Source organism: Saccostrea cucullata, unplaced genomic scaffold (assembly GCF_032062105.1).
Source record: "Saccostrea cucullata isolate Sc308-1 unplaced genomic scaffold, CSIRO_AGI_Scuc_v1 ctg502, whole genome shotgun sequence".
Lineage (NCBI taxonomy): Eukaryota > Metazoa > Mollusca > Bivalvia > Ostreida > Ostreidae > Saccostrea > Saccostrea cuccullata.
In genome coordinates, this window is record NW_026937360.1 from 566,268 (window position 1) to 594,018 (window position 27,751).

The 27,751-nt window shown below is 31.9% G+C and overlaps 1 protein-coding gene across 2 annotated transcripts; it reads left to right on the plus strand.

The window, feature by feature from the left end:
* The first annotated feature begins 2,282 nt into the window (after positions 1 to 2,282).
* Positions 2,283 to 26,910, plus strand: LOC134248060 (sodium- and chloride-dependent GABA transporter 1-like). 2 transcript variants are annotated; one of them, XM_062730486.1, is made up of 14 exons: positions 2,283 to 2,439; positions 10,722 to 10,941; positions 13,167 to 13,298; positions 14,665 to 15,010; positions 15,212 to 15,344; positions 16,201 to 16,335; positions 17,751 to 17,854; positions 18,140 to 18,264; positions 18,556 to 18,668; positions 22,455 to 22,586; positions 22,768 to 22,867; positions 23,131 to 23,231; positions 23,376 to 23,543; positions 25,360 to 26,910. In XM_062730486.1, exons 1-14 carry the CDS (start codon positions 2,434 to 2,436, stop codon positions 25,531 to 25,533), a joined length of 1,989 nt encoding a protein of 662 aa, XP_062586470.1. In that variant the 5' UTR covers positions 2,283 to 2,433; the 3' UTR covers positions 25,534 to 26,910. The 2 variants fall into 2 exon arrangements, with proteins under 2 accessions (XP_062586470.1, XP_062586471.1); XM_062730487.1 differs by lacking the exon at positions 2,283 to 2,439 and adding an exon at positions 8,722 to 8,837.
* Positions 26,911 to 27,751: the final 841 nt, after the last annotated feature.

Here is a 27,751-nt window from a genome sequence, read left to right on the forward strand (position 1 = left end):
GAGTATTCTAGATCATTCATCCCTCTTAAACACTCAGATAATAAATTTAATAATTTTCCAAAAGAAATATAATTTTTAACTAAAATGCACCCAATTTCAGCAGATTTGGCGGTGCATAATCTAAATTGAAAAGAATTGTTTATTTTACGCAATAAGAGTTATCTCTCTTATCAGAGGGTCAATAAACCTTAATCAATTTGTGACTTTGTCACAAAGGATTCTGATATGTGGGATGGAACCGATACTCATGCAGACAGGAAAAAAAATGTCACCATGATTTGAAAAGAAAAAAAATCGTACGCAATGCTTCAAAATTTCGACAATTTGTATGATCATACTAGGTAGGGAGATTATTTACTCCAAAAAATGGTGTATTAAATGTAATATAGTGATTTTTTTGTGCAATATCCTCTCCCATGAAGGTACAATATTGTCCGTAAATGGGAACGTACAAACATGTATGAAGTGCATTATTTCGTTTTATTAATTAATTCCTTCACAAGTAAATTACCGTATTCTTACGTGTAGTATTCTGACCTAATTCTTATTGTACAATAACTACCCCCAAATTACACTTTGTCCTTATAAAATCTAAATTTTACCGCAGAAACTAATTATTTACTATAGTATTTGCCCTGTGTGTATACGATCAATATGTTGCAATCAGGAGCGATAAATTTTGCCGAATAAATAATTTTTTTTCTAAAAACTTGGTTGAATTAAGACATTAGTAAAAAAAAATCTCGTATATTGTACTTATATAGCTGTGAGGAAATATACTCATAATGCAATTCACAAAATAATGATCCTCTCCTTTTTCATTTTTTTTTTTTTTTTTTTTTTTGCATAAAAATATTCTTTAACCCCTTCATCTAAATATTTATTTTTTAATACTAAATGATTAATATTAAGGCTCGATCGTATGCAATACCTACCGGATAAAATTGGTTATCAATGGCATAATACGTATGAAGAGGGTTTAATAAATGTTAATGAATAGTGCACATGAGCTGTAATATTAATATGGTTTTTAAACAGAAAGCCGAAAATGAATTTGAAGATTTTTTTAAAAGGGGGGGGGTCGTAAGGACATGACCCTGCTCACAAGTGTGATTTAAAAATTCAGACGAACCGTTCCTCAAAAAAAAAAAAAAAAAAAAATCTCCCAAGAATTTGATGTTGAAGTTTCTTTTTCTAACATTGAGCATTAATGCAAGATTTATGTGATCCTGTATATAAGACATAACCTGAAGTGCTCATAGGCCTATCACGATTTTGGTGTATATATTTTTTCCAGACATTTTAAATCTGCTTTAGAAATAGAAGACTATGAAACATTTTTCATTGATATGTTACAAACAGATGCAAGATCAAGGTTGTTTGAAGAACGTGTCGATCGTGAGACCTTAAGTTGTCAGCAGTTTGTTTTAGTCCAGGTGAGCTTAAGGTTCCTGTGACCTCTGTTTCGTTTGTCTGTTGTCTTTTTGAAAATTTCAGCTTCTTGAATCTGGACTTCTTCGCTGCATCAAACTGATAGACTCCCATTGCATATCACTTTTATTCCTGTACAAGTATATAGCAAACTATGTTACACCTCTGCTCATGGCCCTCGGGGATAGGATTCATGGAATTCCATAACTTGCAGGGTTGAAAATCTTTATATTGGAATACATGTATATAAGAAAGTTCTTTCCAGGACCTTCAAAGTCATACATGTAGGCAAGTTTGTCCAAATATCAATGATATTGCTACTGCGATTAGGATTCCTAGTATTTTACATTTATTAGGTCTGCTAGTGGAAAATGCTACCATGACAGGGACGGGTAACCAAAAAGAAAGAAAAATTTGGGCCATATATACTAGATGGCAATATTGGAGAGTGTTTTTTTTTGGGGGGGGGGGTTTGGGGGTTGGAATATCGAGGTGATTCGTATGAACATTGTCCCCCAAGGGCCTCTTGTTAATTATAATTATTTCTGAATGAAACACGTAAATACCCCTGATTATTTTATCATGCAGAGTGATCTCCCCTAGATGGTCATATATGGTATTCTGACGAAATACCATTATGCAGTGAGCATGCATACAACGCAATTCCTTGTCTAAATTGACATTCTGAGCAATTAGATGCCCATCTATGACACATAATTATTTTTTCTCTCCTCTACAGGTTTTTATTGTAATAAGTGCGTAATTATGTTATACCATTGGTGCTCTATATTGCTCTACATACTTGAACTCGGCTCAGATCAGCCATTTTACTTTAGAGTACATGTAAATACTGTATAAAAGAGCAGTCTACCACGCTTGCTCCCGAGTAAACCGGCTCAGAGTGGTTTCAAGAAATTACACTGTACCTCTATATAACATATCCCTGGATTATTTTGGAATCATTTGATCTATCTACGTTGTTGCTGCAAGTACTCTTGTACCATGAAGGTAAGGACATATAAACACAAGAACATTATATGTACCATACAATGTTCCATTGTGTATCATTGTAAACATTGCTTTTCTCTTGATGCAGATACTTTAATCAATAATCTATACCTCATTAATTAAAGATTTAATTTAAAAAAAAACGAATTTTGAATAAAGTAGATCTTACAAACTTCTATTTGCTTGAGGTTTTTCGATTCTTCTAATTAAAGTAAAAACAACTTGCATGTATGTACAATGATGAATGTATTAAAATATTGAATTGCTTGAGTTATTAAATTAATTTCAAAGTCAAACTTAAAATCAATTTGATTGTTCCTTCTTAGATAAATCACAGAACATATTCATAAAATATATTTGGCAATATCAAAGAATATATATATGATTTGAATACATTTTGTAGTTGATATGCCACAGAATTCGATGCTAAAGATTTCGAAGAGAGAATTCATAATGGACCCGTTCATATTCTCGGCATCAAATTTTAGGGCACTGTTTTATTATTCTTAAAAATTCTCTCAATAAGTTAGGCACTCTCAAATTATAGGAATAAAGTGGGTCACAACAATAGCACGTGCTCCATTTGTTACAGATTCCAAAAATACTTCAGCACGCGAATCATACTGAATCAGTTAGCATAAAAGAGAACATTATCAGAAGCAAATATGTGCTTATTTCTTTGCTTTCTGCAAAAAAAATTCTTTAAATTCCAGAGTATGTTGACCTAAGTCGCAATTATTGTTTATGTTGATGTAAAGAAATCGCATCCTTGACATGCAATGTTCCAGCAGATGAATTGTTGGTAAACATACGTGGCAGAATGCCCTTTGTATATACCTAACAATGTCAGTCATTGACTTTCCTAAGTTGAAACTCTCATCACATCATTATTTGATTTTTTTCTCCAAAAAGTTGACTTTAATTCAGTCTTCTATAGTAAAGTAGACGAATATACATGGGGAACGTAATTAAATCGAATAATTATGAAAACATTTTATACATTTACAACTGTATTCTTTAAGCTTTCTTGCATAGTGATAAATGTGGCTGAATGCTAAGGATGCATGTTTGCAAGACTTGTGCGAGATCAAGATGTGATCAGGTGCCATGCATTGAGAAGTATCCCCTGTTGACCGGTCACACCAGCCGTGTGATCCCTCTCAAGGTCGGACAATCGGAAAAATTCCTAGATACTGTAGTTTACTGTGTAATTAATCGCTAAATAAAAAGTATATGCAAAACAACGGTACTCATAATATAATTCCAATAATCATGCCTTTAGCCTTATCCGCTTTCAAGTTTAACCAATCGTCCACCTTATGCCAAAATTTAAACGAGAGGTCTCTTTTGAGTGAACAAACACGCAGGAAAATAGACAAGAAAAATTATTTGATCAAATGCACTCCATCCAACTTCTTTGGCGCATTCGGAAGGTACTAATTGCTGTTTTATTTATTTATTCTCTTAAAAGGGGTAGTTATTTTTGCATATTTGTAAGAATTTACTGTAGTATTCAGAATACGATGAATAAAGTTTTCTTTTTGTTACATGTACATTGTGTTCTTTTTCCCTAATTGATGAGGTTTATAAGCAGTCAGAATCAGACGTCAGTGCATATAGTAGTGCTCAGTTTATCAGTTTCCCCTTTTTGCAATTAATTGCAACACTTGAATCATACATGAATTATCAATATTGTCGTTACCTTTAAGAATAAGTACAATTACCAAAAGTATTTAGTAATCAGTCCTTTTTAAATTTTATTTTTGTTCGGTATCAATCTTTCCCAAACTGAAAATCTCAAGCCTCCACGCTTGATATTGCTGATTTTTGAAACATCTAAATATCTTTTCCTTTAAATAACTAAGTCAAAAATTATTTGTAAAATTTGACCCATTTTGATTTCTCATGCTAAAATTGAAAAAAAAAAAAGAATTTCTAAAACTACTGCAGCATGGACTGTTGAAATGAAAAAGAAAGTACCTTTTGATGAAATATTTTACTGCTACTTTTTACGTCACACTATAGACGGGAACAACCATATCTTATCAATCATATACCTGTAAGCTGGCATACAATGTAACAATTAAAACATTTATTTACTGCATGTGTTCTTGGACATAATGCGTTTTGTCGATCCCTGGAACCAATCTGTTTGCCTTCTGTCTAACGGCCTCAGGCAATCAGTTTGGTTTTTAGGTCCGATGAAACCAACATATTGCCCTAACTCAATCATTGACTAGGTTTGAGGGCAACATGCACCTAAAGTAGGTCATAAAAATTATCAAAGCGGTCAAATAGTTCATAGATAGGTGCAATATTTCAGTGGTCCAATATAGATTTTTATGAGAGTTCAGAAAAAAAAACTACAGTGAATGTTAGATTTATTTAAAGAAAGCTTTATACGGTATATAAACAATTTTGAGGTACATGTACGTGTACGATTAAAACAATTTGCAGAATTGTCTGCAGGATTGTAAATTACATTTTCTGGATAATATGCAGACAAGAGGAGGCAATGATTTTTATTTGTTATAATCCATGATCCAATTTACAAGATTTATATTGTAAATCACTATAATTGAATTGAATTAAAATTTAAAGAGAGAAAGAGATATAATTCTTTAATATCAAGCAGGTTTACAGCTTTTTTTTAGGACCACCTTTCTTGGATGTCAGCGTCCTACAATATGGTTCAAAACAAATAACATTCCATTTCCGAATACCCCCGGTATTTTATATACGAGGTATATTGCACAAGGAGGATTTTCTACCTTTATGCACTTTAATTTGATCTTGACAATATTATTTAGTAGAAATATTTGGGACAATGTTTTCAGACTCATTGATGGATCAAGGTAAAAAAGGGACAGTTCATGATGTTGCATGAGCATTGGGGATAATATCAGTTTGGTCGACGTACTTTTAAATTGAAGGATTTATCTGTTTTGTTTTGATTAGGGATAAAGAGGTCATTTTTTTTTCAAGTTCTTTAAATTACGTTTTTAAGTTTTGAAACTATAAATATCACTTTATATGAAGATTTTGGTAACAAATTATTCATTTAGGTCTATGCAAAGTCATACATGTAAGTTCTGAAGAAATATTCCTAAAAAGATTCATGTTTATATGCGTAATGTAAAAAAATTTAACACACCCTATTTAATTTGGTATTCTCTGTATTCAATTGCAATATATTAACCCATTTTTGATGAGATCCAAACAACCGAAAATATACTCTAGTACATGTTGTTCCTTATTATTGATTTATTTTCAATAAACACAGTTCTTAATGGGGAAAACAAGATATTTGAAATGGTCACTTAAAAATATTTTTTTGGAATATTTACTAAGAATATTTACACGAGGATGCCGCCTAATGAGTGAAATTGACAAGCACTTAAAATGTTTATATTTGATTAAATTTTGTAGAAATTAAGTGTGTTTGAATTAGATTAAATTTCTACGGTAACAAGTAAAGTACCAAAGATCATTCAACTTTACACGTGAAGGATAATATTTACTTGACTTGATTTTTGCTTCAAAAGATAACATTTATTCGCTAAAGTAAAGTAATATGAAGGAAATATGGTAAACTTAAAAAATGGATACAAAAATATAGAACAGTTGTATAGTAAAAAAAAACCGCCCCCCCCCCCCCCCCCCCCCCCCCCCCCCCCCCCACTTTCAAAAAAGTCAAGATCATATATGCGACAAAAATGAACAGTTGGAGCAAAGTTATGCTATATTGCAGCTATCTAAAATAAAGGAAAACTGTTATGACCATGGGCCCTGAGAAATAATGAATTATTGAGAAATAACATACAAAATTTTAGATTGTATACTGGACTATATGCATGTGTCCCGATATTCAAATTCAAAATTTTCTAGGTGTAGTAAATATATATTCATGTACAGGTTTGTTGACAGTTTCTACAGAGCTTCTTACTAATGACTGATTGTAGTCTAAAAGCAAAATTGTTAAATTTTTATCTCCGATTAGACTCTAGTTTTGTCAGTTTAAAAAATGAGGCTATTTTGATACTTGTAACGCATAATAACTGGGATTTGAAACCAACATGTATTCTGGATTTATACGGAAGAAATCTATCATCATGAGAAAAATAGATTCGATGGTACACGTGTAGACGTAGACAGCTCTGTATTACAGATTTTTTTCGGAGCCTCCCCTCCCCCACATTAAAATCCGTTGCTACAGACCTCTATCAAACAGTATTTGGATTGCTTAAATATCAAATTAATTTGCGACCCTTGATGTACATAACAAATGCCGGTGAAAACTAGCTTGTTCTGTCTTTTAAAAGCAAGAACTAGTCCATGTAATCAATGTTTAATGTGTATATAAAATATATGTACATGTATAAGAGAGAAATTTGGATCCGAATATATAAATACGATATATGCGGATTTAAAAGCGCAATTTGCCAATGAATGGCATATTCTAATTCAAAATACATTTACAAAATTTTATCATCTATAAGACGTGGCAGGGTCCACGCAATTATAATTCTACTAGTTGCATGGGAAACTGAACTTGAACTCAAAATATTAAGCATTCTGGTGATGCTATCTTTAGAAAAAACTATTTTTGTCTGTTTGACCTTTAGAGGCATCAGTTTATATTTGGGCGCTATTCATATTTCAACCGAAGGCCAAATTATTCCTGGGGCAAGGATTGTTAGAGCCGGTCATTGTGGTAATCCTTTCAGCCAGCTACGGTTTGATGATGTCCACGTCCCTGACCCTAGCTGCTCTTGGATATTCAACGCGGCATGTCAGTATGAAAATGACAGATTGCTTTTCAAGAAAAAAAAAAACCCTCAATGCTCAATGGTCATAAGTATGAGATCCGGATAGCACCATATACGTAATTCGCTATCGCATCACGGCATCATCGAGGTTTCAGTCGAAAGCACGATTACAATTAAATTTACCGATGCGATGGCGATTGGGCGATGGTACGATAACACAATGATGTGCATGGAGGTGTGAAAATGCGATGACGATGATGCCATGGCATTTGATGAAGCGATGGTGCAATAGCGACTCGGTAGTGCCGCGATGACGATGCTGGAATGGTACAGTATACATGTAGGATGACGATGTTGTTCAATATCGCTCCATCGTAATATCACAAAATCGTCGTCGCACATTGCGCCTTTGCTTCTTTGTCGTCACGCCGTCGTATAATCGTGCCCGGACCTACTTAATTTTCAGTCGATGATCGATGATGGTTCGTTAGTGAACTCTCATGCAACTGTATGTGAATTTCATAGTCCACGGGTGGCGTCTCAATATATTTATGTGAATATACAAGTATTCTCGAAGCCCGTACTATTCTCAAATGAAATTTTAAAAAAAATGCCACTGTAACTTGTGCACTATAACTGCAATGTGTGCCATATATAAATTAATACAATGTTCAGATGTATGATGTAGGCATCATAAAACAAAGCATTAGACTTCTGAATCATTGGTTTTGCTGAGCATCAAAAAAATTTTACTAATTTGGTATATAATAGCGATTAAGACGTTGTTGCACTAGGGAAAGGGAGGGATAATATAACAGAAAGGTGCAGAGGTCTTGAAAACTGTTAAAATTTTATTTAAAATATGCTGGTCCAGGAGTCACTCCCATGAAAATACAATGCATCAATACCTATTTTTATAGCTATTTAAACGACCTACATGTAAACACGCTTAATATAGGCATAAACTACAATGACTTTAATGGGGAATATAAGCTGTTGATTAATTGTTTATTGCAAGGTCAAGTGAATGAACCCATGCATTGTTATATTGTACGGATATTGCCAGAATTTTTAGAATGAGTCCCGCTAATTCATTTTTTAATTTTTTTTAAATTTCTAGCAATACTTTGTGAATAATGTAGCAGTGTGACGCAAATAAAAACTTCATTTCTGACACGTGCATTACAATTGATAAAAAATAATAAATATATAAATAACAAATATTTGCCGATAAATTCATGGTATTTTATTACGAAGCTTGCATGCTGTGTATATTATATTGATTTATCTATATTCTTTTTCTAATGGTCAACTTACTTCTACTTTACATTTAAAGAATGAAGATGTATTATGAAAATTCCAAATCCTTTAATTTCGAATGAAGAGGAAATATTTGTTTTAAATTTAACTTCGCTAGATATCGAACGACTCTCATTTTTAGGGCAACCCTGTAGTGACGTAGAGGAAAATTTTTCGTAACCCCGAACATATATTCATGCAGTGACCGACTTTTATGTTAGATGCAAGAGACGTTGTGGAGCTCATTGTCCCTTTTGTTAATAAAAATATATTAATTTATATTTATAAAAGAGTTTTGGATATAAATTTAAAAAACTATCAATTTTTAAGGTAGGACATTCTATTTTTTTGTTGTATAAATGTGATAAGTCAAGGATTTTGCATTGTGAATAAAAGACCGCGTGGTTTGTGGTCGATGTACATGTGGGGTAGTTAAAGAGATGCCTGTACATGTATTTTTTTTAAACTGTCTGTCTTATTATATGCATTTCATTTTAAAGAATTGATATTGATATATTTTCTGATAATTTTCAATTAAAATAAAATGATTCTATGCTGCACATTATTTATAGATATGTATTGCATTTTTAATTTATATATATATATAATCATGATACATATATTTGTTGTATGCACAAAAGTATCCAAAATATGAAGAAAAAAACCCAGCAAATCTACAATTAAGGTTTTTGCAGGGTACTGTGTTATAATGAGTTCTCGAATTTCTTCCATGAAAACCATTAAGTCTATATTTACGAAACAAAATCCACGATTCGTTTTATACATACATGAAAAGTCTTTGTATTTTATTTTTATTATTCATATTAAAAAAGCGCAAAATTGTAAAGAACACGTAATGAAAATTTACCGAAAAAATGCAAATATAGACAGGAACGGAATTTTAGAGCGTTATCATCATGATCATACGGGATTCATTATTTAGTTTCGCAGTGACACATCCGGTGAAATTTACAGTGAATTCGAACGATGAAATTAAAAACGTCTGCTCACATGCTTTGGGGCTTTGAAAAATCAGGTTGTTTGTTTTTTGTTTGTTTGTTTTTGTTTTTTTCTTGTAAATATTATGCAGCTTTTAAAAGATATATCTGTTATTGTGACATAATTATTGTAAAGTTTAAAGAAGTTAATGATATAAATTCAAATTGAAATTTCGATTTGTTTAAGATTTACCAACATTGATATTTTTTGTGAAAAAAAAATACTCGTGGAAAAAAGCTCTTTAAATAGGATAAGTTCTGTTTAAAATATCTGTTTACAATCTGCACTTTTAAATGTAATTATCAATGTCAGACAGCAACTGCTTTGAGGGATCTTAACAACCCACTTTACTTTTTGAATTTATTTTATCTGACGTAACGTTAGATCTTTTGTTTACATCCTGATTGTAACGTCAGATTTAATTGACCCTTTTTGCCAAGGACTCTGTACCTGGAACTACGAATTTTGAATCAAAAAAGTTTGGATATCATAATGTTTACTATAGACGACTTTCACATTTACAAAAGTTATTCCCCTTTGCGGGGTCAACCGGCGTAAGGCACTGTTTTCCCTACTTACCAACTTTATGGGTCAGTGTTTTAAAAATAAAAACTGTATGAATATGTTCATTATGTTTTTCATGTTGCCCCATATTCTGACAATACAGGTACAGATCGAAATTGTCTGATAACGTTTGAAGATTAAAAATATTAACAGGTAACTTACAAAGGACAAAGTGGGAAAAATGAGCGTTACGCCGACAACGGGAGATAACTCTTAGGAATGCGAAATTCGTCTATTAAGTTTTGCCTGAATAAGGAGAGAAAGAAGGCTTGCATTTTTCACGTCTAGGCCTATATGAGTTGTTAAGATCACAAAATTCAACTTTTTTTAAATTTTCGGTAAAAAATATTTTTAAAAAACCCACTGCTTGTCATTTAGTTATTTTTACTTACATTTTGGGGGAAAAAAGCGAAATTAAACTGGGACAGACTCATAGAGTTCTTTTAAAGGATCTGGATGCAAGGGTTATTAGGCCCTGAACTTTAAAACTGAAATAGAAAGATGAGGCATGTTGACTATGAATTTAAAAGAGACAGAAGAAAAGCACGATGACATTTCATTGGACGAATCTAAGGTTAAGGACGACACTTGGAAAACTCCAAGTTATAGAGTATATATGTCTTATATTGATCTTGGTTTTATTCTATGCAGGGTTTGGAATTTACACTAGATACTGCAAAAATGAAGAAGGAAGATGCAGAGTCTTCTAAGAGTTGTTCTTCTGACGATTCCATTGTCCAGGAGAAGAAACAAATCCAGGATAGGGATGGCTGGAAGGGGCGACTGGACTTTATTATGACATGTATAGGGTACGCCGTAGGACTGGGGAATATTTGGAGATTTCCTTACCTTTGTTACAAAAGCGGCGGTGGTAAGTCATTTTGCATTGATAATTGGTATCTTATAATGAATTCTATTACTTAAACATGTTGAAAATGTGCATTTTAACGATTTTTTTAAAAACATGAATTTGTTAACAAAAAAGGAGAGAAATATATATATTAAAGGTATTCTCGAAATAAATTATACTTTTTGTTAATGAAAAAATGTGGCTGCTTTAAATACCGTCATTTACATAATACATAGGCATTCGGTTGTAAGTCAAAAGATCAACGACAAATAGGCCGTTTGACAGAGAAGCTCTGAAATATTTCGCCTGAGGTGTGAAAATCAAGAAAATAAACACGTGTTCTTTCTATAAACTTTGGAAAAAAAGTTTTAATCTCCGAAGGAGTAAGGGATATACTGTTTTATCCTCGTGTTTCTGTGTGTCTGTCTGTCCGTAGAAAAATTCGTCACGGTTTTCTCAACAACTACTAGTTGTAGATATTTGAAATTTTAGCACATTCTTTACTAAGGCATGCCATATGGTGGGATTCATTTTTGTACAAATCCGATGTCAATTTCCTGTTTATCCGTGTGTCTGTCCATACCAAATTTCCGTCGCAGTTTTCTCAGCAACTTTTTATTGCAGATGCTTGAAATTTTAGCACATTCTTTGTTTAGCCATGGCATATGGTGAGATTAATTTTTGTACGAATTCGATACCTTAAACTGAATTTTTTTATCTTCACATAAGAGAATATTATACCGGTATTCACACGTCAGACCAAGGTTATTACTAGTGCGCATTCGCTCACAGACTTTTTGTTTACAAAATGTTTTCATACCTTACGTGCGTAAAGAAAAGTCTGAATTTATGATTTATAAGCTGAGATTTAGATAATTGGAATAATTTTAATAATTGAGGATTATATACTAATTAAGTGTAATAGGGACGGAGGTGCAATGGTTTGACTTTTTTACAGACAGAATAAATAAAGTGACAGTTCTACATGTATTGCCTTGAAATCTGAATTAGAAGAGGAATGCATGTAATAATTAGTTAATCACTACAGTAAACAACATATTTATGGTGTTTTCATTGTAAATATTTATAAAGAGCTATTTATAAAAATATAAAGAGAGAGAAAATGCTTGGAACATTAAAAGATTGTCCTTTATCAGACAGTAAAAGATTTCCGTAAGTTGCAAAGAACTGTGGGACGAAATTGTCTATTACCGTGTTTTTTTTCCTTATGTAGGTTTTCTTGTGATCTTTTTATATCTTTACAAAATAACTACATGTTGTTTAAAGTAAACTTACTCACAAAAACGTGTAGAGGAAGTTTTTCCACTTATCGACAAAACGTTAACACCGTAAAATTGCAAAGGATATGTTGACCTGAAAATATTTACTTATTATAAAGACCCTCACTTGTGAAATTTAATGTCGACGAAATTAAAATGTTCGACAGCTACATACATGTATTTCATGACTTTTTAAACAAATATTATTTAATTTATACTTCAACTGGATGACTTAAACTGTACGACAGTAATAAGTAAAACCTGGTCGAGCTTAACCTGTTTTTAAAAATAAAAGAAAAAAATGGAAAACACAGTGATGAACGAAGGTCCCTAAAACACATTTTGACCTATTTTTTGCTGTGAAAGAAGGTCCCTAAAACTTTGACCTATTTTTCGCTGCTGAAATGCCCTGTATTGTGTTAGTCTTCCGTAATGGAGACCTAGAGATTAGCATTAGAGATATTTAATACTTGAAAGAAACCCCTTATCAAAAATATTTGGAATACGTTTTGTCTATTTTTCCGTAAAAAATTAAAATTAAAAAAGATGAGAACGGCGCTGAAGAGCACGTAATCAACAAAACAATTCTATCAGTCTGTAATGATTAGATCGATATTTTATTTTCCGACACTGCATTAATGAACTTCCTTTCTAGGATATATAACTTATTTTCTCTATATACACATGAAATACAATGCGTGCAAATTATTATGTTGCCTCAATTATTATTATTATTATTATTTTTTGTAAATTTACCCAATACCTAGTAAAACTACTTTTAAGGTAGTATATACATGTATTATTCCGTTGCATGCAAGTTTTTAAATTAGTCTATGATTTGCAGAGATATTTCAAAATTTGGAATCAAAAGATTCACTGTATTGTATGTAATGTATAAATAAAAAACAACAAAATAATGATATTCAGGATATTTTCTTCTTATTAATAATAATATTTGTTTTGCAGGTGCTTTCTTCATTCCTTATATAATGTTTCTAGTCCTTTGCGGGGTACCTCTGTTCTTTATGGAAGCGTCTTATGGACAGTTCTCTAGTCTTAGTCCTATTTCAGTATGGAGAATGTGTCCACTGTTCAAAGGTAAGATCTAGATCGCTATTGACTTGAATTAGCCGAAGTTCAGGCTAGAACGGCCAGTTTCCTTGTTACTTGCCCGGTTTCAGGTTTCTTCGTTACTTTACTTTGCCAAGGACTATATCTGTACATCATATCCAAGGCGAAGCTACTTCATTCATTGTATTCGTATGTTGTACTTTACGTGTCTGTTTACACATAACTTTGTTCACAAACACTCCAGCACTGCTATACTTGAATTTTCATTTGTTGATAAAAGTTTCCGCTTTTCTACGTTTTCCGGAAAGAATGATATTCTGTTGTATTTTAAAAGCCGGAAACTACACGCAGTTATCAGTGTATGACAATAAATAAAGGTGTAGGAAATTTCTCCTGCATTTTTCGATGAAATGAAAATCGATTCATGCATGCAACGTGTAGAATTTGCAAGCGTCAGCGAATATAAGCATGGAAAATTCCCACTCTTTTTCTCATTTGCAGTGTGTGCAATAGGAAGAATAGGGCAATTGGTGCAAATTAAACTGATAAGCACTGGCAACTGACATGTATCGAAAAAACAACAATGTATTCACCTTGTGAATGGGTTAGGTGGACTATTACAAGTACAATAGGCAACCTGTACATTGATACTAGCATAAGGCAATCTTTGACGTGCAATGGCCACTGATAGGCCTTAGGAAAAAAAAGTTTACTGACCCCTTTCCTTAAAACCACAGAGTTCATGAAGAGGTCTTTCTCGCATGTTTTCTAGATACAAAAATATGCATTGCAGAATTTATTCATGAATAAAATAAAAATCTGTCAAAGAGATAGACTCAAATAGTAATACACCACGCATTAACATTGCAAAGCTTAGCAAAAAATACACAATAATTTTTAAAATTATATAGAAATAAAAAAGACTTCATAATCAATTTTTAACATGTACACAATTTTTTATCTGAAAAAGAAATAACTCCAGGCTTCATTAATTTAGATCTTAAAAATACTAGAGTCGCCCACGTGGCGCAGTGGTTAGAGGGTCTGCTCTAGAGTCGCGAAGTAAGGAGTTGATCCTTACGTCGCGAGTTCGAATCCCACTGTGGGACGTGGAGACCGGTCCTTCGGATGAGACTGTATAAATCGAGGTCCTGTGTCGCAGTAGGTGCTAGCACGAAAAAGATCTCTCCTTGCTCAATGGCCCTTAGTGCCGAGTATAGGACAAAATTTGCAGCTCTCCACCGGCAAGTGGTGGCGTCTCCATATGATTAAAAAATTCTCGAGAGGGACGTTAAACAATATATAATCAATCAATCTATCAATAAAAATTCTAGACTACAAAAACATAACATTCTTTCTTTAAAATTTAAAAACATGCATTCCTTTTTTTCAGGTGTTGGAGTGGGGATGGTAATGGTGTCTGCAATCGTGTGTATATACTATAATGTGATTGTGGCCTGGACGTTGTATTTTCTGTACATGTCCTTTCGGGCTGTTTTGCCTTGGAGTACATGTGATAATGACTGGAATACGGAAAACTGCGTTGTTGGAATAGGAAATGTTCACAATCCAACTCGGACTAATGCTTCAGCCTTCTCTCTTGGGAATTCTACTTTCTATAATGCCAGTTCTTTGTTTAATGGGACGATGGCCGCAATGGCGAACGTTACGGCAAACGCTACGGCGAACGCAACGGCTCTTGCCAGCAAAAAGATGTCAGCGAGCGAGGAGTTCTGGACGTGAGTTGTCATAAATTCATTCTTTGTGGGAATAATTTATGTTGAACAAATTCTATGTTAAATCTCTTTTCGTTTTGATTTTATGCATTTTGTATATGCTTACAAAGTCTATGAATTCATAACCTGGACAAATAATTTTTTTTCTTGAAGACGTAAAATTCATTTTGAGTTTAATTATTTTCAAAAATTTTCTCTTTGCAGACGACACGTTCTAGAAATAACTGAAGGAATAAACGACCCGGGTACCATTCGTTGGCAGCTGTTGATCTGCTTGACTTTGGCGTGGGTCACCGTGTTCCTGTGCTTATTTAAAGGGGTCAAGGTTTTAGGAAAGGTACGTGGAACTTGTACCACAACCGAATCAGGTGTGATTAAAAACAAAGGTACACGCATAATAAATAGGACGGCCATATAAAATAGCTAGAAGTATTAAAACAGGTCTTCAGGTTAATAATAAAAGCAACCTATCCACTATCCTTACATAATGTCAGGAGCTGAAATTTTAAGTTTTGGCCTCTTCAAAACCGAAAAAATCTTGGTCATCACAGTGTGGATTGATTTTAGGTTGACATACTAAAACTTACCGGTACCTTCAACTTAAAATAAAAAAGACAACCATTTCGTTGTCATCATGTAACAGCATTTAACTTGAATGGATCAAAATATAGCCTTATTTCATAATTTGCTAAGATCAGTATTGATTGAAACATCCACAGCACTCGAATATAATAATGATCCTAGTGACTCATTCGAACAGGTGGTGAACATACTATATTTGTCTCTCCGATACTAAGTAGTTCTTCGAAAAACCGAATCATCAGAATTGAACATACATTTTCCATGATGGAACAAATGCAAAACGGTTCATTAAATTTGAAATGAAATAATTAAATAAAAATGTGCATTATCCCGATTAATTTATAAGGATCTTTTTTGTATTGTTCAACTTTTTAAAAATCTACACGGAGAAGAAAATCTTGAAGTAACAAAAGTACTTCATCATAAACTTCTTGTAAACATATAAATGATTTTGTTGATTGTTAATAAACCATTACTTGATACTTTTACTTAAGAACTTTTAAAGTTAACCTTTTCCGTAGCATTAGACACGTATTGTATTAAGGTTTTTTTAATTGTTTATTATCATTAGATACTTGTACATATTGAATTAAGATTTTTCTTTGTTTCAGGTGATGCATTTTGCAGCCCCTTTTCCTTATCTAGTCTTACTCGTATTACTAATCAGAGGGGTAACCCTACCTGGTGCTTTGAACGGCATTAAATTCTACATTTTACCGAAATGGGAGCGGTTGACAGACTACCAGGTAAATACACCAGACACAGAATAAATGGGGAAAAAAATAGTTCCCAATACAGAAAGCTTGTTCAAGGCTTCTTGAAATTACCATGTACTTTAAAGGAGCGTTTACAAATGTTATGGATGTTTCGCGAGTTTTTCGCAGCATGTATCTTGCGGGAAGATCGGAGCAAATGGCTTGCAATCGATTGAGAATTTGATTTTCTTTTTGAATATGTTTTTTAAAAAAAAGTTGTTTGCTTTGGCAGCGGTTAACAGATGGTATACGGTTTCAAAACAGTGGAAAACTTCTTTTGTTCATACCACGACACAGATATTGAATTTAAATGATAAGTTTAAATTTAGAGCAAAATATACGATAGAGGAGTGTATTTACTTCCCGCGACAAAAAACTATTTTGAACGTGAACCCAGAATATTCTCAATCGATATTTCGCAATAGCAATGATTTCCCTAAATCAGGCACAAATAGATATAATTAGCTAACTTGAACAAGAGGCTCGATTTAGCTTTCCTGATCTGTACATGTATATTTATAACAATATATGTATGATTCGTACATAGTCTGTGTTTGACAAGTGTTTGTTTAAATTAAAGTTTCATGTTTTTGTCTTCATCATAACCGCTCCAGTTACGTCCAAACTTATTAGAAAGCATTATTGCGTAAAGGGATCTATTTTGTATTTGGATAAATACATTTTCGCGCTTTTTTAAAAAGGGTATTATTAAAAAAAAGTGATATATAAAATTTTGTGTGGGATTCTTTTAAAAATCTATTTTTATTTTAGATAGTTTTGAATTTTTAAATTGCAAAACTTTAATGTAAAATATATTCTAAATACAAAGTGGGAACTTCAAAACAAGTCGAGAAGTGCAGAAATTTCAAAAGTAAATTAGCTGATAATTTTCAAACAAACGAGACAATCTTATATAATGTTGGTTCAAAAAATATCAAAGGATGTCAACTATCTGTTTTATAACCATTAACTAAGTGATACTTCTGTATCTTGGCAAATTACAGATACGAGATAGGCTTTATGCTATCTTTTCACTCTTGCTAGAGGGTAAAGCAACGTCTCGACAGAAAGAATTATTACTGGCAAAGTTGAATTCTGCTTTTTTGCCAAACAAAATACATTTAAGCACCATGTGAAGCCATGTGCACTTCAGAAAGTTATCACACCGAAATTCCTCAGAAAAGCTTATCTTTAGAAAAATTTTGTGAACACAACTCTGTAGCTGTTAATTGTAATGGTATGAATAAATAAAGTTGACATGTTTTTTTTTAAAAAAGAGGGTATAGAGGTTTATTCGAATTTTTCTATGAAGCACTTCAGTATCATTCATTTTTTTTTCAACTTTACAGTACATGTAATTATGCCTAATCATTATTGATTACATATTTGATTTTGATGTATATTAGGTGTGGGGAGATGCAGCGTTACAGATATTCTACTCAGTGGGCATGGCATGGGGAGGAATTATTACTATGGCCAGTTATAACAGATTTAGCAATAATATTTACAGGTAAGATCATCAACAAAATATAAAAAAATCCCTGTTTTGAAAACGAGGTATTGAAAAAAAATAACATTCATGTAGTGGTTTATTTTCAACATGCAACACATTTATGTATGAATTAAAAAAAAAACTTGCGAATAAAGTTTCATATTAGTTTTGTTTTCCAATATCAAGGTTAGTAGTGTCGGTCAGTAGACCATGATTAACCTTGGCAAATGTATTTTAAGTGGGTAAAATTTCATGGCGCGTGTTCATAATCATGTATGTCAACTCATCTATTTTTATTTTTAGGGATGCAATGTTGGTACCTATAATAAACTGCGGTACCAGCATATTCGCAGGTTTTGTGATTTTTTCCATTTTGGGATTCATGGCAGAGTCCGCCAATACAACAGTTGAAAAAGTCGTTAGTCAAGGTACTTGCATTAAATAATTATCTAAATAAACATACCAAACTCTTACATGGATCACGCAGATAGAAAAACAAAACAAATGCGATATCTGTTAAATTAATGTTCAATTTTCTCCAAATTCGATATAATAAATCTTTGATTTTCACACTGCTTAAATAATTTGTAATTTGCGGGAGGGAGAAGAAAACGTAATGGCTTAAAATACATATATATTAGTCAATATCAGATATAGAATAAGTTTCAGATCAAGGCATCAATGTTCAGTTAAAATTGTAAATCATTTTGTATCCATAGGGCCTGGTTTAACATTTGTTGCCTATCCAGAAGCTGTTGCTAACCTCCCTATTTCACCTATGTGGGCAGTCCTGTTTTTTCTGATGTTATTCACCATTGGTTTGGACAGCCAGGTAGCTAAAAGCTCATCTCCTACGCATTTATGTTATATTTTCTGTTCCCAAGTCTATTTGAGAGGTACATAAGCAATTTTTGAGTTTTAAAATTAGATTTGAAAATGTTAACGATGATAAAAATTGATGATTAAAAGGTGAACTTATGTATTTTTTTCAATTCATTGTGAAGGGCTCTTTTTTCAAAACAAAAGAAAACCATAAAAAGCTGTATTAGATAAAGAAAAGAATGTATATCAGATAGTATATATGTAACCATTTGTTAACTTCATGGCAATAGCATATTACATATGACTTTTTAAAAGTCATTTGAATGTGTCCAACATTTAATATTTCTCCATTAACATGATTAAGATGTGAGATGAATCAATTGGTAAGACTTACATGTCGAATAAATAGTGTAGAACAGTTGGTAACATTGTCGTTTACTGATTTTTATTTGAAAAACTAAAATAAGCATAGATGTAGACTTATTTTAAATTTCAACTAAAAATCGGTAAACAACAATATGATGGTTACATATGGAACATGTACATTTTAACAGAGGTTTCTGATTTTGAAAGCATTTACTAATTGTTATATACCTATTAAAACATTCTTAGAAAAATTCTAAATAAATAAGGAAATGAGAATAAAAATAAAATTCAATTTGGTGAAGACCGATTTGGATAAAAAAAATTATGTTGTTAAATCCTTTTAGCTTGTTTTTCAAAAAGAGCCAAGAAAAAGGGGGAAAAATGTGAAATGACACTCTCAAGTAGACTGAATTGAATATTTTCCTGTTACCTTACATTAACATTAGACAGAAAGCAACACCAGTCACAAGTATGTAAGCAGTATTATATTACAGATTGAGAATAATGAATATCAAACTTTTCAGAGGTGAAAAATATTCAGAATTAATATGTTTAGATATAAGAGTGTTTTACTTTATCAACTTAATGTGTAATTGATTAAATGTTATTTTCTCTTAATAAATAATAAAGTTTGAGTAATTAATACTCAAGCTAAAAAGACATTTTTACTCTTTCTGATTGATGGAAAACAAAGTTGCAACAAACTTTATTTAAACAACTCTTCAGAAATTGTTTTTGTTCACCATCCCAACACAGAAAACTCTTATCAAAAAAGTAAAATTAGATTTATCGCCACTTATTGTCAAAATCACTATAGGCATACATGTTTATATATATTCGTAGTATGAATTCAGAGATAAAAGAACAGGGTGAAATGAAAGTACCTGTATGATTTGTATTTAAAATGAAACTGCTTGATGCAAAGTCTGGAAAGCAACATTTGTACAGTGTACTTTGTTAGCCAGCATTGTGTGGTTTGTTGCATTGTTCATTTTGTTTCATTAAACTTCATACTCATACTAAGTAAAATCACATTGAAAATGTTCTAGCATTCTCAATTTAGTAAAAGGTCATCTTTCTTATAATTGCTTTTATCATGTTTTCAATTGTTCATTTTCAAAAAAAATCTATTCTGTGTTGGGAGGGTACTTAACAAAAATGTATCTTTCTTAAATGAAAATTAAAGAAAAAAAAAACAATCCATTCTTTCTAATCTGTAAGTTTTAAAACATTTCTTTTCACTGAAATAGAAAAAAATCATGCATTGAAAGAAGCAACTATGTTATCCATGCTGAAAAGTTCATTTACAAAATTAACAGTTTTTGTATACATGAAACAAACTATATTCTGTTAGAAGGTGAATGTGAAGCGCTTTACTTTGGGGGTAAGGTCGACCTTTTAATTCATTCAGGTAAGCAAATACATGAAACAGAGTGTTAGAGAAAAGATGGGTACATTGTGAAATTAATTATTTTCATGTCTATTACAAACACTTTGTGGAAATCCTAGCGTTGATAATTGAAAGCATTTTAGAAAAAGTATTACATACTTTTAAAAAATGTTTCTTTATCATGCTTTCTGGTTTGGACAGGGTGTTTTAAGCATATCTTTGTATGCTCATCAATCAAAGCATGAGTATTTATATGTGAACGACTGAATGTTGAATGAATGAACTTGAATGAATGAATGAATAAGAAAATGTTTAAATGAATTATGCTTTAGATTTTTTGCCAATAGGAGTGTAATTTTTAATGAAAGAAAGGGAGAGAAATACAAAGAGAGAGAGTATTGAAATGTACATCAACGAAAAAAAACAACATTTGTTTTATTGTGAATCCTCTTTGGTTATTTACCTTTCCCAAACAAAAGGCCCGGCTCTTGATTCTGTTTTTGTTATCATGAAGTGTCCTTTCAGAATCACACAACGATCCTTATCAAATTTTTTATGTTTCGGGGCTTGAAAATTTGGTAGTTTTAGTTTATATACAAAGTTTTTTTTTCATTTTTGGCAACATATTTCTTAAAAAGAATTCCTAAAATACGACCGTAAGTGTATTGACGTTTGGAAAAAATGACATCAAACCCTAATGGATAGAATTCATTATCTAGTTATGCATCAAAGAGGCATATAAATTAACGGAATACTAAACAATTTTTTAACATATGAATACGGAAACAAACTTGCTAAATCATGGACCAAACAGAAAATAATATTTTAAGAAAGAACATCGTGTATTTTAGGTTTAAATAAACATACACAAATTGAAATAATGAGATTGTCCAAACATACTACTACACGAATTCGTACACAATAAATCTTTTAGCTTCAGAGATTCAAAAAATCAGCACACATACTTCAAAGCTGTATATAATGTCCAAGAATTCAACCAGTTAAGTCTATATGGGATTCTTTAAATGAGACAAAATATATGTATCAAGCAAATTTAGCTTAGTACACTTCTAACTTTATCTGGATTCACTGGGCTTGAAGTTGGCTCCAAATATAGTCGAATTTGGACTAACTTGGTTTTTCTCAAACATTTCAAAGATAGTGTTGTGTGTTACATGATTTTGATTTCCTTCATTGAGACAGGTATGGTCGGCAACAGAAGCAAGGGGGCCTCGAACAGGCATCGCCAGGCTGAAAGTCACATAGGTTTTTATATGTCCATTTTGTGATCGAAACATAGATGTTAAATTGAACTATTTTAGGAACTAGGATATCGATATACGGGGTGAAAATATTCATACCACAAACTTTAAATTATAGTCCCCCTTTTAAAATTGTGAAATGGTGATGCTGCATAAAGTGAATTAATTTTATCCTTCCGAGGAAATGTTGAATTTATATTCCCAAGCATGATCAGTTAACATTTCAATGATATATCTTCACCCCCTTGACTTTGTTATAGTTTATTTAATAATACTATTAAAAGGAAAGGCCACTTTTTCTTAAAATTAAATGACTTTGCTTTAATGTATTTACCCAAGAATATGGAAAGCCTTCTACCCCAAATAGCTTTTCAATACTTACACATTTTCTAGATTAATATGGTCACAAAACTAAATTCCCTCTACCCCCTTAAACAGAAATGCATCCAAGTCAGACTGCTTGTTTATTAGTCATATACTCAAGGTTATGAATGGTGATTTTATAACTTTTATGTACTTTTTTCAGTATTTATAATTGCTTTATCTTATCTAGAATAACGTATGTGAAATAAAATAATAATATTATGTAAATTTTGATTTTAAATGACAATGCTTTTAGATTTGATTTTTCCAAAGATATGACTGAAGCAATTATAAATATCTGATCGTAATGATATTTTTGTTGCTATCATATTTATGAACATGCTAGTGTTGAAAGGAAATAGGGTTAATTAATTGAAAATTCCATGTTTTAGTCATCAAAAATTATTCTGTTTAGTTTGGTATGGTTGAAACCTGCATATCAGCATTTTTGGACGAATATCCACATTTATTGCGAAAGAGAAGAACACTGATTTGCTTCATAGCCTGTCTTTTTGAGTTTCTGATGGGCCTTCCTTGCATTACACAGGTGAGTTAAACATATATACGTTTTCATAATAAAACTTAATTTTAAGACTGCAAAGACATGAAGAAATGTTAACCACCAGCTTTTAATATAAAATTGTCACTTGAAAAGAAATAAATGAAATGATAGAAGTATCTGACAGATTCTTCAAAACTGTTGATGTAAAAAAAATTTCCATTTTCAGGGTGGAATTTACGTTCTGCAGATTATGGATTGGTATTGTGCAAGCTTCTCGTTAATGCTTATCTCTTTGACAGAATGTCTTGCAATTGCATGGATATATGGTAAATATTGAGATGTCTTCTGAAATTCCGTCTTTATCTAGGTGAAATCTAGATGAATCTGAAAATTTTTTAGACTTCATAGATAATTGTATTGGTTCAAACTAATGGAATATATTTACATTTTCATTGCTTCATAAAGTTCCTGATCAGAAAAATAGTGAAAATTTCTTAAAATCTCTTGATGTGTTGAAATAGATTCATGCAAATGCCAAGAGTTTGCAATTTATCAGATAATTGTTAAATTATTGAATGGAATATTTCAGGCACAGATCGATTTTACAAAGACATTGAGTTAATGCTTGGACACAAACCTCATGCCATTTGGCATATAATGTGGAGATACATTACACCAACTATAATCTTGGTAATTTTATTTTGTCAAGTATTTTTTATAGTGTTGTCTTTACTAAAGATACCTTAAATCAACAATTTTTTTAAAGAGAATATTAGGATGATGTTCACTAAAACATTCACCATTCAATTTATTTTAAAAATGCTCTTTGAACAGGGCATTTGGTTATTCAGCGTGATCACTTTAGGACCAGTCACTTACGATGGGAAAGCATATCCTACATGGGCCATAATTTTTGGATGGTGTCTTGGTATAGCATCAATGCTTCCTATTCCAATTATTGCCATCACATCATTATTACTTTCTGAAGGATCACTTCGTGAGGTAAAAATCCTTTTTAGCTCACCTGAGCCGAAGGCTCAAGTGAGCTTTTCTGATCAAAATTTGTCTGTTGTCTGTCGTTGTCGTCAGTGTCATTGTCGTCGTTGTTGTTAACTTTTCACATTTTCGACTTCTTCTCAAGAACCACTGGGCCAATTTCAACCAAACTTGGCACAAAGTATCCTTAGGTAAAGGGGATTCAAGTTTGTTAACATGAAGGGTCACGCCCTTATTCAAGGGGAGAAAATTCAGAAATAGTGAAAATTTGATGGTGTATTTTAAAACTCTTCTTCTCAAAAACCACCGTGCCAGGAGAGATGAAACTTATAGGGAAGCATCCTCAGGTAGTGTAGATTCAAGTTTGTTCAATTGTTCAAATCATGACCCCCTGGAGTAGGGTGGGGCCACAATGGGCAATCAAAGTTTTATATAAATATATATAGAAAAATTCTTTAAAAATCTTCTTCTCAAGAACCACTGTTCCAGGAAAGATGAAACATATAGGGAAGCATCCTCAGGTAGTTTAGATTCAGATTTCTTCAAATCATGACCCCAGGGGGTAGGGCGGGGCCACAATGGGCAATCAAAATTTTACATAGAAATAAATAGGACAATTCTTTAAAAATCTTTTCTCAAGAATAGCAAAGGCATGAATGATCATATTTATATGCAAGCATCCTCAGGTAGTGTAGATTCAGGTTTGTTCAAATCATGACCCCTGGGGGTAGGGTGGGGCAAAAATGGCCAATCAAGGTTTTACATAGAAATAGAAAGGGAAATTCTTTAAAAATCTTCTCAAGAATAGCTAAGGCATGAATGATCATATTTATATGGCAGCATCCTCAGGTAGTGTAGATTCAGATTTGTTCAAATCATGACCCCTGGGGGTAGGGCGGGGCCACAATGGCCAATCAAAGTTTTACATAGAAAAAATATAGGGACATTCTTTAAAAATCTTCTTCTCAAGAATAGCAAAGGCATGAATGATCATATTTTTATGGAAGCATCTTCAGGTAGTGGACATTCAATTTTGTTCAAATCATGACCTCTGGGGGTAGGGCGGGGCCATAACATGGAATCCAAGTTTTACATAGAAACATGTAGAAAAAATCTTTAAAAATCTTCTTTTCAATGATCAGTCCTATTCATATGGAAGCATTCTCAGGTAGTGTAGATTCAATATTGTTCAAGTCATGACCCCCGGGGGTAGGACGGGGGCACAATGTAAGTTCAAATGTAAAAAGCAATAAAGCCACAGGTAGTCAGAGAAATATGCAAGCATCTTTAGTTAGTGTAGATTCAAGTTTGTTCAAATCATACCCTCTCCTTTTTAAGGATTGGTTGGGACCACTATTAGGTTTAAACTTAATTTCCATAATAAACTGATTTTTGCTTTTTTCTTAGCCACATTGCTCAGGTGAGCGATGTGGTCCATGGGCCTCTTGTTTTAATATCACTATTGCATGAAATGTAACTACACTGTTGTGTAAAGAATAAAAAGAAAGTGTATAGATGAAATTTTGATCTGGACATTCTTATTTATATATTTTATTGAAAATATCCTAATGAATGGAGTTAGTGCATGGATAAATAAAGTCATATTTCCTACATTTAGCCCATTGAGGAAAAATTACATATAATTGTCATTGTGTTACAGCAATTGTTTAACTTTTAAAAGGAAAGAGTTGCTAATAATTTCAATAAAAGATTGTCTTACATGAAGTTTTTAGGGGAAAAAATGATTGGTACATGTTTTGCGCTTAAATAAAAACATTTGAGACTTAGCTAAATGAACTGACTACCAAATTTTCTTTTGCAGAACTGGAAAAAGTTAACAACCCCCTTAGATAGTTGGGGGCCCAGTCAGCCTGAAGATAGAGAGAGATACCACGCCTCTTTATCACATTCAAAAAGTGGTTTATTTATTGAGATAAAAACAGAGGAGGCAAATGCCTCAACACCTTTCATTGAGAAAGGAAAACCATCAAGTTGACTCTGAATGAATATGTTCAAACTATTAATTTTTCTTTAAAAGATAAGGAGAAAAACTCCCAAGAAAACACAAAATAATTTGTGCCATTCAGGCAAGATTTTCAGGAGTTGTATGTGCATATATATATAAATTAAAATATATATATTTGTATGACGTTTTATCCTTAAAGTCGTTGAAATATTCCTCAAAAGCTTATGTTGTTATAAGAAATATCAAAATCATGCCAAGAAAATCCAAACATGCAAGTTGTCAATACATATAATTAATTGGCGCTTTGTAAGATATTACGTCAGTCATAGTGTTATTATTTACAATGTACAATGTGAGTTTGTGTTGGTAGATTTAGGAATGGCTAGCTAGTCTGTTGTTTATTTTGATATTAAGGAATATAACAACATATTGTATTCTTTAATTTAGTTTCATATATTTTTTTTGCTTTTTATAAAAGCATGTTTTTAAATACATGTACTCAAATTATGATTCAGCTATGATATAGCACCAATTTTGTTTTTTTTCTTATTGTTATAGCTTGATAAAAAAGATTTTTGCGTTCCATAAATCATTTTACATCAGCCATATACTTGTATGAGTCGATTCTTCCTATTATGGGACAGTATTGCTAAATTATGTGCCTTCAATGTTTGTACAAAATGAAGCACTATTGTTGTCAATATTGTTTCTGTAGCATTCTTTAGGCACATTTCCAACTCAACGCACTTTTAAAGATGTATTAGTTTTAAAACCATTAAAGCTGAATTCAAATGTTTGAATATTTTTTTTTAGTTTTTCTAGTACTTATTCATTCGTTTGTTTTTGTCTTTATCTTGTAAAACATCAATGCAATTAGCTTTTAAGTAATTACATTTATCATTACAATGCTTTAAATACAGGTTGTATCTTCAATCTGTTTTATTTTTTGTTACATGTGAATATGCAAAGCATAATATTTTTATCTAATTTACAGCTGTTTTAAAATTAATTTCTCAATGTTCTATTTTGAATGGATGTCTAAAAAGTATTATTTTATTTGTTTAAAGCCTGTAGGTAAATTATAAGAGATAAAATGTGTTAAAACAAAGAAAGATAAGACCCTTTAATCTTAACTTGTAAATCTGTTATGGTTTGAAATTAATAGTGCTATTTCCTTAATGTTATTGAGGTTAACTAAAATTCATGTTTTTCTTTATTTATTTTTTTTTTTTTGCATCTGTTTATCTGAATATTTTATTTTACTGCCTTGAATGTTATAGCAGGTTAAATGAATTTAATTTTGAATGATTACCTGTCTAAATATGAATTTGCATGATATAGATGTTTGAAAAATCACTTGAACCAAAAGATGAATCAAATTAAAATGATTAAATTTTTGTTATAAAATTGTCTTTTTTGTTTTGCTTGAATTATTGCAGAATTATGACATGAAGAATTTCTTCTATGTTAGATTCTAAAGTTTTGATTATTTTAACTTGCCACACAAACGGCTCGGGTGATATTTTGTTTTAAGTTTGCAGCTAACCTGAAGAGCATTCTTGCTACAAACTATCAGGCCTCAGGATCATGAAACAAACTTAGACTTAAGTCAAATCTTCAATTATCTATAAAAAAATTCATGAATTATGGAATTTATTTTGATAACAACACTTCTGGGAGACAGTTTTTACTTTTACAACATTTTATTAACAAATAGAGATTTTGACTTAAGCGTAAGATGTTTCATGATCCCAGGGCCTGGAGATGATGGGTATTTAAGTTTATTTTATTGAAGTGAAATGCCCTCTTTCAATGGGAGAAATTCAGAATTCGTAAAACTTGCATCTTTCAAAAATCACAAGAAGCACGTGCTCAGAAAGACATAAAACTAGTGGAAAGCTTCATCCAATAATTAGAATCAAGGTTAATGAAACCTTACCGTGTTGTGGGGTGGGGGACACTTTGGGAAGTAAATTTATAACATATGAATAATTACGGAAAAATCACTTGGATTTGCCTTTAGGTAAAACAAAGCCCTTGTTTGTCATGGTTATACAGTAACCATCAGGTAGTGTAAACTCAAATTTGTTCAAATTAAGATTTCAGAGGGAAAGGTGGTAATAATGAAGGATCAATTTTTAAATGCATAGATATATATTTAACGGAAATTAAGTTTAAAAGTCCGCTGACACAAAAAAGTTTCGAGCATAGCAAGAACTGACCTCTTAACACAACAGAGGTGGAATCA

Coding starts and splice junctions, on each gene's coding strand:
- LOC134248060 (XM_062730486.1), top strand. Junction 15,011..15,211: donor GCGAGCGAGGAGTTCTGGAC/GTGAGTTGTCAT, acceptor TTCTCTTTGCAG/ACGACACGTTCTAGAAATAA. Junction 17,855..18,139: donor TTTAGCAATAATATTTACAG/GTAAGATCATCA, acceptor TTTTATTTTTAG/GGATGCAATGTTGGTACCTA.